Here is a 19,303-nt window from a genome sequence, read left to right on the forward strand (position 1 = left end):
GAAAGTGAGGGATTTTCATTGGAAAGGCTTGCCCGTTAGAAAAAGAGGGTTTCGCACCTGCGTGCCGTTTCACTGTCAGGGTGGCCAAATTCATTGTTTCCTTCCGAAAGCGAATTTGTTTCTTGTTGTTTGCGTGTGTTTGACTCCATACTTCATTACCTTGAAAGAGTGGGATCATGTGGCATGTAGCATGTGACTTTTGTCAGTCGTTGGAGTTAACCGGTTTGTGCGAATCGGCTATTGTAATTTAATGACCCACGCGAACCCCGAACCGTTTGTTATCAACCGTATGTAAAGGCCTATGTTTCATTTCGCTCATTGTATTCCCACGGTTACTATGGAACGCTGCTATAGTGAGAGAACCGAATGCTAAAATATTTGAATCCCACGGCTGCCTGTTGTGTGGTAAAAGTTCTCAAGTTTGTGCTGCTACCATTATTTTTTGCATTTATTGCGTACAGCAGCTGGTAGTGCGAACTAATTTAGCCAACCATAGCACAAAAGCATATGCGCAACGGAAATCGGCCATCGGCGTCTTGAGGTCTCAATCAATCCGCTGTAACGACGCTACGTTTTGTTGGCGGGTACTGGACTATTTTGATTGATTTCCTTACGTGTTTCTTCTTATGCTACGTTTCCCTGTTCCAGTTAAGTAGCGAGTTTGCGACAAAACAACTATTTAAAACTGCGGCCTTTTATTTTGTACGTACCGTTGCCGAGCCATACATTATAACACCAGTGCAATGGACGATGTATCAAGCTTTGTTCGTGTATTAACGGAGGTGAGTGCACGTTGGCTACTGCTAAAAGCACAAAACTGCTAGTAAAATTAAGGAGATCAACAACACACTGTTGCACTAAAGCTTTTTGGATAATTTTATAATTTGTTTTGCAAGGTTGAATGGTCAAATGAGTTTCGACTTGTGTGCAGTCTTCTGACAATTTACATAACATGCACAGTTTTAACTATTATCACATGGAAACGAATTAACCTTCAAGCTCTTTATTTTGTTCTGCTGTGTAAGTAAGAAGTGTCTTTCTCACTCTGATTTTTCTGTGAGGGTTTAAATGAATGCAAAACATTTTTACGGTCTGCAGGCATCTGCATATATTGGGCAGAAACTTTAAACAGAGTTTGTGCTCAAAATTGGAGGTTGATTGTCAAACAACAATACTTTGATTCAAATGGAATGTTTATTTCTATTGTGTATTCCACCCCACTTTTGCTCAATCTCTTGGTTTTGTTGGTAAGTTGCACCAATAATTTGCAGATACAACAATCAAAACTTTATAAAGCCAATGGTTAATTTTGATACCAATGTGCAGTAACAAAATTTTTAATTTCAAATAAAGTACTTCCCATATGATAGGGTGTATAGAGATTTGTGAATTCCACTTACTTGTTCTCTTAGGTACATTGGTTGAAAAGTGCAGCAGATGATGTAGTTATTGTCAAACGCAAACAGCACCTGCGGAAGGTTAAAGAAGAATCAAAGAAAGAAAATTAACAAGGATCAATGCTGCAGTTGCAAATTAGTCATCTTTTAGTGTTATTACTACATAGCATATGAATTTGATCCTTTATTATTTTCTTTGTTACTGGGTGGTTGATCATGATTGACATGGTTCACATTTTCTGACACAAGTCCAATCCACCTCACACATCCTCATGTAACACTCATCTATAACACACAGTGGTGCTTTTACAACTAATAAAAGTGCAATATTATGTAAAGATTTGTACCATTTTTAGGATTACAAAATTTTGAGTGGCAATGCTAATACTGTTCTCAATTCCACATAATTGTTGAACGAAGAATGGCATTGTCAGTAACAAGACAAAAATGTCGTGAAATGATTACAGGAATCATTGAGATTTTTTGAGAGAAAAATTAGCTATTTCAATTGTTTGTGTAGATTTTAAACTTCTTGTGTTCACATCCATAACGTTCCAGTGTTCTAACACAAAGGTGATGTTTTTTTCATTTTTATTACAAAATACACTGAGCAAATCTAAAAAGCACTGACAGGAAACCTTTTGAAAATGCTATGCAGTAGAAAGTGAAGTGACAGCACAACAACGGAATGCAAAAACAAACAAGAACAATTCCAAACAACTCTTGTCAAATGTTGAGTTGTATGTAGTTTTGTGGCATGAGATTGAGAATGTTTTTAGTATAAACTGGTTTTCTTCATGATTCTAAGAAATTCTACTTCATTGATTTCACCATCCCCGTCACGGTCAGCTTCATCTATCATTTCCTAAAATACAGTTCCGTCATTAAGAGATACTGCTGCAGAAAGCATATGTGTGTCCATTTGCTAATGGGTAAAATTTTTTAAATAGCCTTTTGATGCATGCCACAGAAAATATTTTAAAAAGGCACAACCAGATGCAACATTAATACAGCAATTTATTGTGATAAAATAAATATGTTTATCAGGGCACCCTTTTAAAGGAGAAACACATCATAACTTGAATGTAAGAAAGCAAAAGTCTGCTGTTTCCCAACCTGCAATTCTTCGTCAGTTAGATTTTCACCAAGTTCCTTTGCAACACGTTTAAGATTTTTGAAGGAGATTTTACCAGTCTCATCATCGTCAAACAAACGAAAAGCTTTCAGAATTTCCTCCTTTGAATCTTTCTCACTCTGTCATAAACAAAACACTTCCTGTTGACTGCGGTTGCATGTAGAATATTTTATGTAAATCAAATTCCATGCATAATTAACGATTTGGGGAGCAAGCACAGCAATAGACTGCACACAATGCCATAATTTTAGTCTTAACAAGCTTTGTGTTGGTTGTTTCAATAAGTCAGTGGTTTCAAACTTTTTACGGCCATAGCACACCACCACCAGAGAACATTAATTAATAGATGATATGTGAATCTAAAAGCATCATTTCCCACCGAATACATATTTGTTTTAGGCAAAATGTAAATGCATATAATATAACCTTGGCTGTTTTAAATATTATTACAAACAAATCAAACTGATAAAAACTTTTTACGGCCATAGCACACCACCACCAGAGAACATTAATTAATAGATGATATGTGAATCTAAAAACATCATTTCCTACCGAATACATATTTGTTTCAGGCAAAATGTAAATGCATATAATATAACCTTGGCTGTTTTAAATATTATTACAAACAAATCAAACTGATAATGACATAAGTTATTGCCGAAACATCTTAAACATGACAATGTTAATAACAGTATGGGCCAGTCTCTTTATTCTCAGAAATCTTAATAAATATTTAAAAGTTCTGGAGCTAAATTTTGGTCATCAACACCATTTAATCCTCACAAAAATTGTAATGAAGTGCAGGTAACTAAAAACTGTATTGCAAGACATGGGGTCTACTCAATCACTTACAAACAACTCAAGAAAATGGTTGTGACAAAATTGGTGTTAAACTTCTCGGGGGGTTTTATTACCATTTTCTGTGTCATCATTGTCAGAAAATCATTGAAGTCGATTGTGCCACTTCCATCTTTATCAACATCAGATATCATTTTCTTAATTTCTTCCTTCTTCGGTTCAAACCCAAGAGCTCTCATTGCCACCTATAATTTTACATTTTTTTATAAATATGGTCTGCTTATATGTAATTCATTTGTGTGAATAATTTGATGCAGAAATTGAAACTAATTTGTGTTAAATTTGCAGATATTGTCATTGATAAGTAAGTAAACAAAATATTTAATTCCTATTTAGATTTATTTGGGCAAACAACGCCTGAACGCACAAGGCAACATTTTTTTGTATAGTTATGAATTAGTTTCTTTGTAAAACATGTTTTATTTACCACATTATCAAACTTTGCACATTAATAATGATTAGTTGCTGTTAACGCCTAAATTTATTTCGCTTATATGACAATAGCAGCAATACATTATTTAAGATTCACCTTTAATTCCTTGACATCGATAGTACCAGAACCATCAGCATCAAATAAATCAAAAGCTTCACGAATTTCCTGCTTTTGCTCTTCAGTAAGTTCAGGACGGGCACCTCCTTTTCGTTTGCTTCCACCGGTTACATTTTTTCTGTAATTGCTCGCCTAAAAACACTGTGGTTAGGTTTGGGAAAATTATGCCGTAATTTTCTATCGCTAGTCAGCTGAAAGGTTTTTTTAACAGATAGCTTACCATGAAAAATTTTAAATTTTCCAAAAACTCTTCATAACCAACGGAAAACGTACAATATAACTTACCATTTCTGCTAAAGTTTGTTGGTTGGATCCGTACAATTCTTTGAAAGTTGTGCAACTGTCGCCGTAACTAACGCTCAAATTTCGAGAAGAATCAACAGACGGTTGAATACGGTGATTTCCCTTTTTTTTAATTATGACGCTATAATTCAAGAAGAAAAATCATTGTCATCAAAATAGTGCATGCAACCAGTAATTACTATTTTTTAGCAAAGCTTACATCCTTTTTTTTAATTTAGCGACCCAAATCAGTTGGTTTAATTAACTTGCAATATTTCTAAAAAAATTTTGATAATTTTGTCACGCCATGTATGAAAATTGTCCTTGCGACTCCTTGGATTGAAGATTTTCTGCATCATACTTTTTAGAAAACAATCAGGATAATTTTTAGATCTGTTGAATAGTTAGGGTGCCACTTTTGGCACAAAACGCAAACATGCAATTTGGGAAAACGTTAAAGGCTCTTTCTGGTAAGTTTTTGCATTTTTAGTGTGAGTTAGTAGGCATCAACATAACGCAAATGTCTTACCAGGCATTGTTCGCGGTTTTGTGCAAAGACGCGGTGTAAGTGAATATTCTAAACGCATGGGCTACAAACCAAAGGATTTAGAGAGTGCTGAAGGCAAAGTTAATGTTCCAGAAATTGCGTTTTGTGTCGGCCTCATCGCATACTTTATATATGATGTAAGTCTAAGAATTTATTTTGTTTATTGTACTATAAAGCAATTATGTATAAACCTGTACATTATGATTTATAAATAATATTCACAATAACATTGTACAGTTCAAAAACACATAAAAGACTCATCAATATTATGTAGAATGTATATTTCTATGTTACCATGAATTTCACAAGGATATAACTTTCCTGCTTTTAAATAAATGCTATAGTAAGTTATGTGGGATATTTTATATTCCAAGGAATGAGTAATTCTTGCTTGAAATAGACTTAACTATATGTCAAGCCTATTACTATGAATTTACTTCTGGTAAAATATGCATTAAAAAGTTTATTGTTATGTAGTTGATTCTACAAATCTTGACCAAAATGTGATTAATTAGTTTTAAACATGGCACAAATTAAAAATATTTTGCAATTTCTTTTATGATTAAAACAAAAAGAGAAATTTGGTAGTGGTACTGTCTGGTCAAGAATTTTTAAACTGAAAAGTGTTGGTAAATAAATCCAAATATTAACACAGGTGAAACTCTTTGTTGACGCTACATATTTTGTAGTTAATTCTATAAATACTTCCATACCTTAAAATATGATTATAATATTGTTTGGTTCACATGAAATGTAATCTGCTTTCAGATTACAAAGGACAGGAGAGAGCATCTAAAAGCATTGATGAAAAATTTTGATAAAAGAGAAAAGTACTACGACCACAGGGCAGGCTTAGGTATACCACCCCCAATGGACTTCTTGCTTGACAAGCTGTATAACTTTCCGCAAGGCGAATTGGACAAACCTCATGATAGTATGGAGACAACGATTCCAGAAAAACTTGGCAAATAAATTTGTTTATTGTATAAATGAAATAAATTCTGTTTCAAAAACATGGTGTAAGGATGAACAAGGGCTTGCAAGGAAGTAAAAACATAGATTAAAAAAAGACACTTATTGATTGTGCTAGTGTGAATTAGCCATAAACCTATTCCAAGTTACAGTGCGTTTGTCGGTTAAACGAGGCAAATCTGCCGCTATTTGTCCAATCATATTAATTGCTGTGTTTTGCACCAGAAAATCGTCAACTTTTGTGGCTAAAAGGCGATTTTCTAACGCATTTTTGTGGCTTCTCAAAAAGTTCTTTTTTGTTATTTCGCCTTCTTTTTCCAAGCAAGGTTTGCAGGTCCTAGGGTCGTGAAGTTGTCGTTGGTTAGCATTCGCCATCAACCGGACTATATTTTCTGCTTTTATTCGATCCAGCACCTTCGCTGTGACTACAGAACAGTTCGTTTTTTGTGATGTCTCTACTTCCATTGACGGTTTGATGACAACTTTTTGCTTTCCTTTGCGATATCTTTGAATGTTTTTTAAAAGCTGTGGATCAACTTGACAAAGATTTACGTCAGTCTCTTCATTCCGATTTCTCCTTGACCTGACATTAAGACTTTCGTTGATTTTTAAATCGTTCTTTAAATTAAAGGTTTCTCTTTTTAGATTTCCCAACAATCTTGAGCAAAATGCAATTTCTGCATCTTCTTCACTGACATCAGATGTCATCTCGACTTTCATATTTGAATATTTTCACTTCTTGGCGAATGTCAAATCAAAACACATTATATATCCAATGATCGCACAGTGTACACGGCGTTTCAAAAAACAGTTTATTTAAAAACGTTGGATTGCAAACTCTATCAAAAAAGACATGCCAAAAACAAACACTTTCGCAACATTATGTTTCTTTGGGAAATCGTTGTTCGTTGGTAATGTTTTCTCGATCTGTGAAACACCACATAAACTTGAAAAACAACTTCTTGTAAGCTTTTCTGAACTGGCTGCTCATCACTCCATAAATAACTGGATTTAACGAAAAACTCAAGAGGCAAACCGTTCCAAATATCTGTAAATTCATTTAAACATTTTTATTAACCGAAATATCGAAAAGCTAAATAAAAATACCCTCTTAAGCAGGATAGGAGACAGGTCTTGCAAAAGCACAAGAACGCCGTAGGGAATCCAACAAAAACTGAAAAATCCAATAACCCAAACAGAGGTTTTGAACATTTGTATTTCGTGTTTACTCCATTTAGATACGCTCACTACTGAATCGAATGTTTTCTGGAAAACAATTTTCAATTACTCCAGTGTTTCTATAAAAAGGTGTAGTTATTTGTCTCACAGTGCCTGTGTTTTGTTCCTCTGAAAAGTCTTGTTTAGAGTACCCTGGAACAAAAGGAAGGGAATTACTTGTTTTTAAAGAAATACCACACGATGCGTTTTCTAATGTATTTGTAAAGTTTTATTTTGTGACTAATGTTCTCAGTGATAAAGTGGTGTCATTTTCGTTTCTGAACTCTTTTTGTTTTGTACATATACAAAATGGGAAGAAAAAATATTCAAACTAGTTTACACACCTGCATCCGATAGAGCTGAAATTGTGGTAAGTTCTGTTGTTCGTCGCCTACTTTTCCCAAGTGCCTGCAAACGTTTGAGTTATTGAGTGAAACTTATATAAAAGCACAAACTTTTCGTGTTTTCAGTCATGCTATTTGCAAGTCATTGCATAAATGAAACCTCGTTTAAAACTGCTTAGAAAATGTCGTAACTTATTAGAACGAGCAAAGAGTGAATCTTTGATCGAAATCTGATCGGCATTTTGGGAATTATAATAATGACCAAGCATCAAATAAAAACAGACAAAGAGTTTTATGGGTTACCTTACCTTAAAAACCATTGTATAACAATAAACTGTGATGGCGTGAGGCACAAAATGGCCAACGAAGACCGGGCCGAGCGTGAACTTGAGGGGAAATGTTCCGTCAAAGCAGATGCAAACGTATTTATGCGGATCGTAAGAAACTTGAAACCAAGCTACAAAAACAAAATATCTCCGGTTGTTTGCTGTCTATAAGTATGGTGTGGTACGATCAAATGCGTTATTTTTGACTTTTCACTGCTTAAAAATTATAATAATAGCCCAAGAAATTAATGAAAACTTATACGTTAACAATCCATATGCTTATAGGGATAACATAACGTTTGTGGTTTGCAGCATTATCCAAACTCTCTGAAGCCAACTTATTATTAATCAATTTTAATGGAGTTTCATTTAGTTGTATTAAATCAGTCAAGTACAATAAAGCAACAGTATATAATACGTTTGTGATCTTACCTATCATTATAGGCAGTGTGTTGATCGCGCTAAACAACCAACATACGCAGATCACCATCATTACACGACGTTTAATAACCCATAGTTTGTATTGGGTCGGATGTCTGGCTGCAATAAACCTGAAATATCAATGCAATGTACACCATTAATTGCTCGTTTCCAATGTAGCATTTAGGAAATCTTGACAACCGTGATTAGCTGTTTCGATTACGCTTGTGTATCGAAAATAGTGCTTGCACCTGTATACGACACAAATTAAAATATATCGGAATTTAAGCAAGATAAAAACTGGAAAACCACAAATAAAAAACCTAAATTTTGGCGATTATTTATTTGTTACCTGGTCATTGAAATGCACGTCATAGTAATAGCGGCTCCATGGCAAGCCAATCCCGATATAGCTGCGGAAATGTAGCAAAGTGTGGTGTCCCATGTGCTGGTTGACCCCACTATCTCATGCACCACCACGACCGGTACAACTACAGAGCACACCATGAAGTCCGCAAAGGCCAAATTGACGATGAAATAGTTGCACACCTGGAGGTAAAGATCAACAAATGTAGTTCGCATATGTCGTTCCCATTTGGAAATGATTATTTTCCACTAGGGCGCTTCGATTTTGGATCTAGTTATTATTCCTCGAAATACCAATTCAATGACGGCATTCCTTTGACCATGCACTAATAGGTATTTATTTTTAATTGAAATCGATTGATCTGATTGATCTTTCGCAGGTTTGCGCGCACACCGAGCATAGACTGCATGCACCCGTAAATATGCTTGACATATGGGCGTGAAATTGACTAATAACTGCAATCGATATCGAATTTGTATAGTTATGCGCTCATTTGTTACGATTTAAAACACGTATCTAGCTGGCCAATGTAAAACACTACACTGCGCAACCAAACAATTGCACAGACGACATGCTTTACTATACACCAGCACCATTATTGCATTGTATTTCATGTATTTATTTTATTTTTGCTTGCGTTTGGTTGCTTGCAAGATTGTGTACCGTCAAACAACCGCAATGACCATATTGTCAAGCAGACAGAGCAGAATCTGCGGTTCGTTTTGGCGTAAAAAAATTTGCCGAATGACGCTTCGAAGGCGGTGAAGATGAATAGACCCATGACCCAGGTAATGTAACGGCTCCAGGATGACAACCATTGTTTTTTTATTTATTTTTTTTAAATTTAAATACGTCAAGACACGATCACGCAGTCGGTCAGTGATTGTATTCAGTTTACCTTTCGAACCATAAACAGGATATTACGCTTGTTTATGAAAAAAAACTAAAGCGGCGTTTATCTGGAAAATCCCCCTACTGATTTCATCATCCCTTTCAGTTGCGGCCGCGCGCGCGTCTTCATCGGCGAACAATCAATAATTTCATGCATGGCAGTAACCCATTGCTGCGTATTTTGTCCAGCTTAAATTGCTGAAGTCAATTGGCTTTAAGACAGGGGTTCCCAAATTTCACAAGCTGTTGACGTATTCATCCCAAACAAAATGTTACAACAACGAGCCAAAAAAAAAACAGATTTTTTTAAAGGTATCTGGTATACTGTTTTAAAAGTGGCCGTTTTTTAGCGACAAATTTGCTTGCGAAAGATGATAATTCGATCGTTTTTTTGTAAAAGCTGATAGGTCACGGAATTCGAATTTAAAACAAAATTCCCGAGGCCTTCAAGTAAGCTTGCAACCCCCCCAACAACAAAAGCACCGTTTTGGAACCTCGGCTTTATTGAGCTAATGTACCAACCTGAAACTTATTAAGGGGTTGAAATTATGCTCTCTGACACCATAGCAAACATTATCAAGGCGATATCAACGCTACGGCTTTAGCTATATTTACTGTTGCTCATACACCCACTGAATACATACTTACCGTTTTCCGCAATTTGCTATCCATTCTCATTACAACTAAAGTCATGGTATTTCCTATGGTTCCAAATAACGCGACAACGCTCAGGACAGTCAAATGTGCGATTGTGGATGTATTGAATCTTGGATCTAGCCCGCTGTCCAACATGCTGCTGCAAAGCACGGTTTATTGAGCTTTAAATAAATTAACGCAAATACTTGGACAGAAATTATCAGTATAAAAAATTGAAGAAAACGTAGCGTGCAGGCGTTGATGTCGTAGCAACTTATGTTAACTGAAATGTTGACCTTGAAATACGTATGATCTACCAGAAAAATAGGCATGACGAAATTGGTTGAGTGCACATGAGTACACAGGAGGTTTATTTGTAAACCGTGCTCTAGTAAACAAACCTATTGATCTCAGTGGAAATGGTCTGGAAATGCAAACACGAAAAAGAAAGAAACGCGACCCTGTTTAGTAACAAGTGATTTATTTGGCACTTTTTAGGGTTTAATGGCTTGTAATTAGGATACAGTTTCACAATTCTATAGACCATCAGGTGAAAAATTTGCATGAGGTAGAAATCGCAAACGTTCAATTCTCCAAACTCACCTTGAGTTCATGTTTATTAATGACTTGTTTGTAACTCCTCGTACAATGTAATCTTCGGTTACCTCAAAACTTTTCCGTTTTGCGAATAAACACCCAAAAAAGTTTATCTCAACATTCTAAATCAACCACCAGGTAAAGTTTAGTTGTATGTAAATTCTGACACTGCCGACAATCTGCCACCCTCAAGAAATAGAATATGTGGAACTAATTCGTTAAAATCGACCGATATATTATATGCTTGGACTATTTTTGAGTCACAAATAGTGCAAAAGTATACGCATCAAAGCAGAACTGGATACTTTATCGTATATCCAACAAGTCTTTTTCCGTTAATTCAAAACTTAATTCAATGTTATTATTACCGACAGAATACGACGAACCACCTCAGTCTTTTAAAAACGTTTTTAAGGTTTTCCCTTAATTAACAACAAATTTAACCACCAGCTCATACTGATTGAAATGACATTCTAAAAAAGATCCAACACACTACCGAGGTTCCTCATGACACAAATGTCACCCACAACATTCACACGACGCTGTGTTCTCCTTTTTCACGCGCGTTCCCACAACCCTGTTGCCAGACTCAATAAATCTCACGCTTAAGATGTCAACAAACAACATCTACCCACATCCAAATTGTGACATTTGTGTGCTCAGTTGGCTACGCTTTACCAAAAACAATCTATAAATTTTACTCTTTATTCTTCTAAGCCAGTGCATGGTTTTAAAGCATGTGATTGTCTTTTTTGGACCGTGATAAAAAGGCAAAGGCGCAACACGAATATGGTCGTTTATAAACTTCATTTACCACAACCCGGCCAGCTTACAATTGATTTAGTTTCACGATTTTATAGAATAAAGCAAGGTCTTGCAGGGGTCACCGTGCTGCTATTTCCTTTGAACATATTGTCAGAATCATGTCAAAGGGTCGTCTTTTGCACAGACGCTGCGTACAACTCGTTATATGCAGTATATAGTTTACATTACGTCAGACTATACCAACTCTTCCTCATCAATTCGATTTTCTGCGGACAGTCTGTCTACCTTGTCAATGTGTTTTAACGTAGTTGCCGTCAGTTGTTATGGTGATGTCGTATCAGCAAATTCGATTGCGGCTTTACTTGCGACCATTTGGGCGTGGACAGGAAGGGGCCATGAGCCCTTACAAATACATGAATTAAAACTTCGGAATTTATTTTTCAAATGAACGACTTGTGATCTGATATAACTGAAATTTAATGCCTTTTTTTAACAAAATTTTTGGACTGGCTTCACCTCCACCTGCGACTAAATTTTATGAAATTCGATTTAAACATTTTGTGCCAAATACAATTTAACGAACAAGATTCCTGGCAACAAACGTTTCGAAAAATAATCGGTTAAATGATTTGTCATAAAAAACGTTTCTTGCCAATGACAAACACAATCATATTTGCTTGTTGATGTTCTCTTGCTGCATGGTAACATTATTTTATTTTGTCCGCTTAAAAAGTACCTCAGCAATTTAAACATTATCTAAAATGTTCCCAAACAAGCAGATGCAAAACCCTTTTACCGAGACCAACTTAGTTTTGCAACTGTTATACTTTTGTGTCTGCATATTGCAATCAAATAAGGTACATTTTTTTCTATATGTCTTTTTGGTCTGCTTCACCTTTTAAATAATTTATTTGTTCGATAATGTATTAATTGGGTTAGTTTAAACGATAATTTCACCAGCAGCGATAACGCTTTTAAACGTTTTTTTTGATTTCAGGTGAAAGCTTTAATGACGCTGCACATTGTTTTTCAGCAGCAAAAGCTCAGCAAGTTCGGGTTTTTCTTAAGTTTCTCCGGTGTGCAAATACGTTGTATGATTGCTCAAGTTACGTCACAATTTGCATACACCACAGTTTTACTTTTTCCCACATAATTCGGATAGCTTGTATGCAAATCATACTTCAAGACGTAGGATACAAATGTGACTAATATACTGTCACTGAATGGCATGACTAAGCTTGTTAAAACCCCCCAATAGAACGTTCTGATACACCCAAAAAGTTAAAAAACAACCTCTACTGCACACAAAAAGTAGCACGTGAAGTCATTGCCATTCGACTTGATTTGTAAACTGGCACTTCGCGCTCGTGAGGTTGCCGCTCGCTGGCTTACACGTTTCTACTCGTGAACAATTTTGCGGTTTAAAACGGATTGGTTGCTTGAACCTCACGCAATATACTCCCAAATTATGATTAGAAACCAAACGAAAGTTATGACAGGGATTTTGCACAGGAGTTTAATAATTCAAAGCGTTTATTTCGTAACGATTTTATTGACTTTACGGGGTACGCGACACTTCTGCACGAAATCCAATTATGTATTTAAAACAGCGGCGTATTTGCGTGCATGGAACGAAAACCCCCTTCGAATCACGAAAAACGGTTTTACATTATTTATACTTTATTAGTTTTCAATGCTCGATGACATGAAGAAAAACCGATGCAAAAATAAGAAAAATACCAAATCGATGCGAAAAGTGCATTTTTTGCATTGGGTAAAAAACGCAGACGCAGCAGTCAATCTGCATTTGGTCAACAAGTAACAAAATATACAGTGGATGATGCAATGTATCTTAAAAAATACATCGGGAACGAAAGTAATGGACTTAATATGTACAATAACAGTCACTTTTCAACGACACGGTTCTTAACCTCGCCGGGATTCGAACCCAGGGTATCCTGAACTGGAAAGTTGAGTCGAGCGCCTGACCCATGTTGACAATCTTTTTTTTTAACCACACCGGGATTTGAACCCAGGATATCCTGGGCACGAATACCGATCAGGTTGTTTTTTCTTGGTATACGGGTCCGGCGCTTGACCAAAGTTCCCGCCAATCTTGACAATCGTCTGTTTACACATCCGATGTAACGTTGCTTTGCGCCACCTGGCGGCTAGTGGATGTTTTAAATGACTTGCCGGCCGAGGGCGGTCCAGAGACACCGAAGTGTTGGTCGGATGTTCTCCAGCAGAAAAATACTTTCCTCACCATGCGAACATATGAATGACGAAAGCTTCTGCTAAGTACACCATAGATGACTGGATTGAGTGAAAAGCTCAGAAGGCAAAGCGCCGAGAAGGTCTGCAAAGTAAAATTTAACTCACAATAAACTTTACGGAACTAAATCTGCACAAATTTTGGAAAAATAATTTTTTGCTTTGAAACATTTATAATTTTTTTGTCATACAAACTTCACAAGGTTTTATCGGTTTCCTTTCCATTTGTAACTTTTGGCATGCATTTACGTTGTTGTCTTATGCGCACAAAACATGTTTGATTCTAGCGGAGATCAGCTTTTCAAAAACTACGCTTCCCGGCAATAGATGATGTACCTTTTTGAGTTCTATCGGGGCTATATCCTGCAACAAAACCAGAATTCCGTAGGGTATCCAGCAGAAGCTGAAGAAGATGATGATCCACAGAGATGTCTTGAACATTTGGATTTCGTGCTTGTTCCAGTTCTTCACGCCTTTGTTCGTACTTTTCTTTTCCTAAAAATGTCGAAAAATAGTTTTTAATTGCATGCTATCAGAATTAACTGAAGGTTTTAATGGCTTGTATTGTACCCCAAATGAGAATTGGTAAATTGATCAAACAAGAACAGAAAAAATGCAACCATCTGTCACTAATTTGACCCAAGTATTGTTGAACGTTTTTGGTAACTGAGGTTATGGTCTACATCATCCTTCCTGTTTTTTAAGAAGTTTTGAACTGGTTAATGAGTCACCACGTCTGCAAAGGGTCATTCATCCATTGTTCAACTATAGTTTGTCACATAATAGTTGTTGCTCAGTGGTTGTGCCTGTACCAACGCATTGAACTGTTAACCGTTTTTTACTTGGTCCTATCAGTCCTAGACAAAGTCTTGTACGTATCTTAGCAACTTTATACTTACCAGCCCTGGAGCTTCGCTTGTGTTGGGCCGTGATATTCCTGCCATAGTAAACACACGTTGTGTCAAACTTACAAAAACAAGCAAATGCGAATACAATTGTTATTGAAATAACGCCGCGCGCATTCACCTGTCTCGGATGTGTAGGTGGTGGTGATGTGGGAGGTGGCAGTCTTTGATTTGTCCAATCTCTTACGACTGCGACTGAGAGTCTAAAAGAAAAATGCAAATGAATCTCCACAACTTTCCACAAGCACAATGACCCGCGGTCTCACCATTGTCAAAAAATGGCTTTTTTTAAGCGGTTTTAGTTTCACAATGTTTAAGTCCAAAGGCCGAGGTTTTTTTGCATAATTTTGTTTCACAATCTCACAATATCGCAAAAGATTTCCCAATATAAGTTAAAAGATTATTCACAATATGAATATTAACACCCCGTATTAATAGCACACCTTAAGGATGGTTGCGTAACAGAAGATGGTGATTGCATGGGGAAGAAAGTGTCCAATAAACACAGGTCCAAGGGTATATTGTAGAGGAAATGTCCCATCAAAACACACGCAAACGTACTTGGAAGGGTCGAAGTCCACCTCGAACCAAGCTGAAGAAAAGCGAAACCAACAATGGTTATATGTAGTTCGGAGAGGTTACTTTTAATTTGCGCTAAAATGTTGGGTTTTCAAATACCTATTAGTTAGGTGCCAGGACCCTTAATAGATAAATATGTGCTTGTGCGAAATCTTATTTTTGGAACTTCACATCAAATTGTAAGGGGCACCAAGCAGAAATTCCTTGGTTTTAAACCAAACAATAATATTCATGCCCCTTTGTATATTCTTGCCCCCTAGACGCCAAAGGGCCACCCCCTTACTTGGGACGTGCCGATTGTCAGGGTTAAATAATAATGCGATAAATATGATGTTTTGTGCTGAAACATTTAAAAAATAAAATCATTTTGACCCATCAGACATATACACATTTGATCAACGTTTTTTGTGTGTCAGCAACTCAACCAGGCTTATTACTTGTAAGGCATGAAACTTAACTTACCCAAAAGGATTGGGACGGTGTTTGCAATAGCGAAAAACCAGCAAAACATGGCAGCAAACAAGACCCTTCTTCTGTTTACAAGCGAACCATAGCGGGATGGTTTGTACGCGGCAATGTACCTATTACATATACATAGTCATTAAATTCAAATTACGTAAATGTCTAGTAACATTCAATAATCGTCACATTTAACAGCATCAATCGTTAAAGAATAAGCAACAATGCAACTCTTTGTAATTATTATGCAATGATAACACAATTGCATTAGGTTTTGAAACGGTAAAAGAGACTATGAAATTTCCTTGATAATTGTAATACCTGTTTAGGGCTATAAAAGTCATGGTGATGGCTGCCGTATGACATGCCACGCCTGAAATAGCTGCTGAAACATAGCAAAGGGTGTTGTCAATCAGGGTCTCAGCCTGAATGGTGTGGGCTACTGTAATAGGAATGACCACAGAACAAACAAGAAAATCAGCCAATGCCAAGTTGACAATCAAATAGTTGGAAACCTGAAAATGAAATGGAATGTATTATAATGGATGTATGTTTTTAAAGGACAAACAATCCATTGACAAACGAATGCAGAGGCAGCTATTTGCCACGTAGACGGTCAAGCGATCGAATTTGTATTGTTACGCAACTTTTGCTGTTCAATTTCCTTGTTGCTTTTGCACTGAATCGCCCTCAGTCGTCTTGGATGAAAGATGAATCACTTTTTATTATCAGTTTCGATGTACCACAGAACTAGTATGACCTAATAACTTGGTGTTTAAATAACGAAACAGAAAATTTGCCACATGCGAAAGGTTTATTTGGGGGTACGCCTTGTTCAACAATGGCTTATTTCCGGTTTTGGCCTACTTGTTGCTCGCAGCCTATTTTTACAGTTTCCAATTTTCAGCAACCCTTAAGACAGTAAAATTTTTATCTTTGTTTGACATTGACTCACAAAATTCGACGTGCGACCTCTAGTTTGAAAATACTTGTCTTAATTAACATTCAAACGTTTTATGTCATACAGATTTATAACAAATTTATTTTTGTTTTAAAACATGCAAGTTAAACTGTCCCGTTTGTTTTGCGGTTGATTTTATTCACAAAGACTAGCCTTAGAAATGCTATACCTTACCGCTTCACGGAGTTTTCGTTCGATTTTCACAGCTACTATCGTCATTATGTTGCCGATTGTGCCAAACACCATCACAAGGAGTAGAAAGACAAAATAAACCACCTGCCCGAAATTAAGGACCGCTGCCATCTCAGGCTCAGTCGTAGTAAATGTTAAACTGCATAAAAAAGGTAATTTAATTGTGATTTTGTATGACAGCTATACATGTTTATTGCGATACCAATAAAACTGGCGTAAAAGTTTTTTCAATAAAAATGTTTATGTGGCAAACAAAATAACGGTTGTTGGGCTCAAGTGGGAAAACGGCGTTTCCCTGTCGTCATATAAAGTCAATTTAAGAATTGATTATTTTTGATAAAAACAACGCATTTATTTTTTTACAGGAGTGTTTGTTTTCAAATTTATGCAAGAAACTAATTCAAAAAAGAAGACCCAAAACACGCTTATAATACGCACAACGCACACATTTGGATTCGGTATTTTGCAATATAGTTGGTATTACAACACTTACTTCACAAAGTTTTCGGTCACGTTGGCGTCCATTGCATTCACCACGGTTTACTTTTACTGCTATTTGTATCCTGTCTAGAAAAACTTAACAAGTTATAACTTAAGTGTCCACAAGTGAACGGCTCAAATCAGACGTCCCTTTTATTACGCACGATTATAAAAAAATTACACCATCCGTTATGAGAAATGTCGTTGTCATCTACTAAAACTACGTCAGCATTAGCAACCTCTTCAATGACCGTAAACAACTTTTACATTAATATGATCTAAACGCGAGTGGGCAACTTGTTAATCACAGGTGGGTTGCGTTTTTCCTGATATCCGGCGCTGCAGTTAACCTTGCGAGGAGGCACTTAGTGAGCGCGATTACGTTTCCATAAATGCTGTCACCACCAGCCGTGATTAAGCAGAGCATGGTGATATAAATGGATTAAATCACAACCACAATTAGGATCTATTCTTGACCACTTTGAATAATATATTCTTTGTGACTAAGCTCCATACAGGGCCACTGTTTCGACCTATGGAGGTCTTATCAGTGCAGTTTTGGTGACTATGCAACGATCCCGAAACATAGTATTGGCTATATTGCTTTAAATATGATTTTTGTGTGACACGGAACCTGGCAGAACTATTGATTTTTAGTGTATAGTCACCTCAAAGTGGAAGTTTTTGCCTATGGACGTTTGGCGGGCGAGATCTTCGCATAGTCACCAAAGCTGTACTGAGGAGACCCTAATGGGTCGAAACAGTGGTCCTGTATGTACCCCACTCATTACATATTCTTAGCCTTATCGCTTCTGAGTCATTCGTTAACCCACAATGGCGAAGAAACTCCTACTACATAGCATGCTAACCAATAAAGTAGTAGCTGAGCTGTGTGAACTGTTGTGAAGTATTGACCAGCCTTCTGCTTCCTCGTTGCCAAATACTACACCTTTTATTAGCCAAGCCGTTTATCGTCACATGGCGGCAGAGGTTTCGGAAGCAACCGGACATAAAGAGTAATGTTGGCAAATCCCCGGTCACCCGCTGACTCAATATTCGCCTCATGGTGTTTCTCCGTTGCTTCTTATTGCACCCAGCACCATGGGTTAGTAGTTGAACGCTCGTCCTTTCTTCGGCAAAAAATAAAATGCCATACAGCTGCGTCAATAAGTAAACAAGGAAGTAGTTCTAGATGTGTTGCTTGCTTTCACTGATGTGCACTGTAATTAAATTCCAATACAAACAAGACCGATTCTGAAAAACGATGGTTTTGGATTCGAGTCTGCGGTTCCATGAACCGAAAACTTGCTTTTATAATATTTCGTTCGTTTTCAAGAAAAATGAATTATCGATAGGGTATTTAGATCAAAGATTTTTTTTGGCTATGTGCGTGTTTCAGAAATGAAAGTAACATGATTGTGTACACCTCTTTCGTCACTGAGTGTTTACGAGTTGTTTGAACTGGCTCGTTCTAGTCACCTCTATACTGCTACGAACTTCACCCAATGTCGCTTGGTCGAAATCCCTACACATTGTTTGCATGTTCTGTGCCAAGGAAATGATGCCAACTTTGGACACTTTTTTGACAACTGCATTAATAGGATCTGCTGCAAAATGTAGCATAAACGCATTCGTGATTGTGTGTTCTAACTTTTGTGGTTTAACACCAATCGCACCTTAAAGGAAAAGTCTAAAATGAAAATAAGTGTCAATTTAATATCTAACCTTGAAACAATGCCCCCATACATGGTAGCGGTTATTCCCTGATTCGATGCATTGTATTGCTTTTGTAGATTTGCATTTTGTCTAAACATGGAACTGCTGGTATTGTTTTGTACACAACCATTATGCACGGCAATATTGGGCCAAAAATTTGCCTAAACAATTAACACGTCATTTTCAATGCACCTCCATCAAACTCGCAAACCAAAAAGTTAATTCGTTCGCAAAAATACTTTGGACATTTCGATTTTACATCATAAGCGTTTTAGAAAAAATGGCCATCTGACATTCTGTCCCTCTTCGTTCAACTGTTTTGAACCTTGTCCCTTTGAACGTGACTATATCGTGAGATGACGTCAAGCATTTTGAGGAAGAAGAACTCGTGATGTAGCAGACGGTTTTCGGTTTTATTGCACTACAAAGCGA

The 19,303-nt window shown here is 36.7% G+C and overlaps 5 protein-coding genes across 5 annotated transcripts; 2 read left to right on the forward strand and 3 right to left on the reverse strand.

The window, feature by feature from the left end:
• Positions 1-447: 447 nt before the first annotated feature.
• LOC145914780 (transmembrane protein 18-like) lies at positions 448-1,930 on the forward strand. The gene is made up of 4 exons (XM_083002620.1): positions 448-782; positions 897-1,020; positions 1,099-1,247; positions 1,413-1,930. Exons 1-4 carry the CDS (start codon positions 744-746, stop codon positions 1,506-1,508), a joined length of 408 nt encoding a protein of 135 aa, XP_082858746.1. The 5' UTR covers positions 448-743; the 3' UTR covers positions 1,509-1,930.
• A 68-nt stretch (positions 1,931-1,998) lies between these two features.
• Positions 1,999-4,302, reverse strand: LOC145914779 (uncharacterized). The gene is made up of 5 exons (XM_083002619.1): positions 4,226-4,302; positions 3,920-4,072; positions 3,447-3,575; positions 2,514-2,651; positions 1,999-2,262 (listed from the first exon to the last, which is right to left on the reverse strand). Exons 1-5 carry the CDS (start codon positions 4,226-4,228, stop codon positions 2,173-2,175), a joined length of 513 nt encoding a protein of 170 aa, XP_082858745.1. The 5' UTR covers positions 4,229-4,302; the 3' UTR covers positions 1,999-2,172.
• Positions 4,303-4,556: 254 nt separating this feature from the next.
• Positions 4,557-5,782, forward strand: LOC145913964 (uncharacterized). The gene is made up of 3 exons (XM_083001733.1): positions 4,557-4,692; positions 4,755-4,906; positions 5,538-5,782. The coding sequence occupies exons 1-3, from the start codon at positions 4,659-4,661 to the stop codon at positions 5,739-5,741; spliced, it is 390 nt and encodes a 129-aa protein (XP_082857859.1). The 5' UTR covers positions 4,557-4,658; the 3' UTR covers positions 5,742-5,782.
• A 1,265-nt stretch (positions 5,783-7,047) lies between these two features.
• Positions 7,048-10,650, reverse strand: LOC145913847 (alpha-1A adrenergic receptor-like; the record flags this gene model as incomplete). Its single annotated transcript, XM_083001608.1, has 7 exons — positions 10,547-10,650; positions 9,956-10,103; positions 8,402-8,598; positions 8,062-8,180; positions 7,612-7,760; positions 7,304-7,367; positions 7,048-7,112 (listed from the first exon to the last, which is right to left on the reverse strand). Coding segments are annotated over exons 1-7 (753 nt in total), but the record flags the coding sequence as incomplete, so codon positions are not given.
• Positions 10,651-12,929: 2,279 nt separating this feature from the next.
• On the reverse strand, positions 12,930-17,361 carry LOC145913903 (melatonin receptor type 1B-B-like). The gene is made up of 9 exons (XM_083001672.1): positions 17,169-17,361; positions 16,658-16,814; positions 15,844-16,037; positions 15,526-15,644; positions 14,928-15,076; positions 14,606-14,687; positions 14,479-14,516; positions 13,916-14,074; positions 12,930-13,664 (listed from the first exon to the last, which is right to left on the reverse strand). Exons 1-9 carry the CDS (start codon positions 17,198-17,200, stop codon positions 13,437-13,439), a joined length of 1,158 nt encoding a protein of 385 aa, XP_082857798.1. The 5' UTR covers positions 17,201-17,361; the 3' UTR covers positions 12,930-13,436.
• Between the last annotated feature and the right edge of the window lie 1,942 nt (positions 17,362-19,303).

This window comes from Ascidia mentula, chromosome 9 (genome assembly GCF_947561715.1).
Source record: "Ascidia mentula chromosome 9, kaAscMent1.1, whole genome shotgun sequence".
Taxonomy (NCBI): Eukaryota; Metazoa; Chordata; class Ascidiacea; order Phlebobranchia; family Ascidiidae; genus Ascidia; species Ascidia mentula.

Coding starts and splice junctions, on each gene's coding strand:
- LOC145913964 (XM_083001733.1), top strand. CDS start 4,659: ATGCAATTTGGGAAAACGTTAAAGGCTCTTTCTG. Junction 4,693..4,754: donor AACGTTAAAGGCTCTTTCTG/GTAAGTTTTTGC, acceptor ATGTCTTACCAG/GCATTGTTCGCGGTTTTGTG. Junction 4,907..5,537: donor TCGCATACTTTATATATGAT/GTAAGTCTAAGA, acceptor ATCTGCTTTCAG/ATTACAAAGGACAGGAGAGA.
- LOC145914780 (XM_083002620.1), top strand. CDS start 744: ATGGACGATGTATCAAGCTTTGTTCGTGTATTAACGGAG. Junction 783..896: donor TTGTTCGTGTATTAACGGAG/GTGAGTGCACGT, acceptor TTGTTTTGCAAG/GTTGAATGGTCAAATGAGTT. Junction 1,021..1,098: donor TCTTTATTTTGTTCTGCTGT/GTAAGTAAGAAG, acceptor TACGGTCTGCAG/GCATCTGCATATATTGGGCA.
- LOC145913903 (XM_083001672.1), bottom strand. CDS start 17,200: ATGGACGCCAACGTGACCGAAAACTTTGTGAA. Junction 15,645..15,843: donor ACTTTTATAGCCCTAAACAG/GTATTACAATTA, acceptor TATATGTAATAG/GTACATTGCCGCGTACAAAC. Junction 14,075..14,478: donor CAAGCGAAGCTCCAGGGCTG/GTAAGTATAAAG, acceptor CGACATTTTTAG/GAAAAGAAAAGTACGAACAA.
- LOC145914779 (XM_083002619.1), bottom strand. Junction 2,652..3,446: donor CAATGATGACACAGAAAATG/GTAATAAAACCC, acceptor TGTTTATGACAG/AGTGAGAAAGATTCAAAGGA. Junction 2,263..2,513: donor TAACTGACGAAGAATTGCAG/GTTGGGAAACAG, acceptor ACTGTATTTTAG/GAAATGATAGATGAAGCTGA.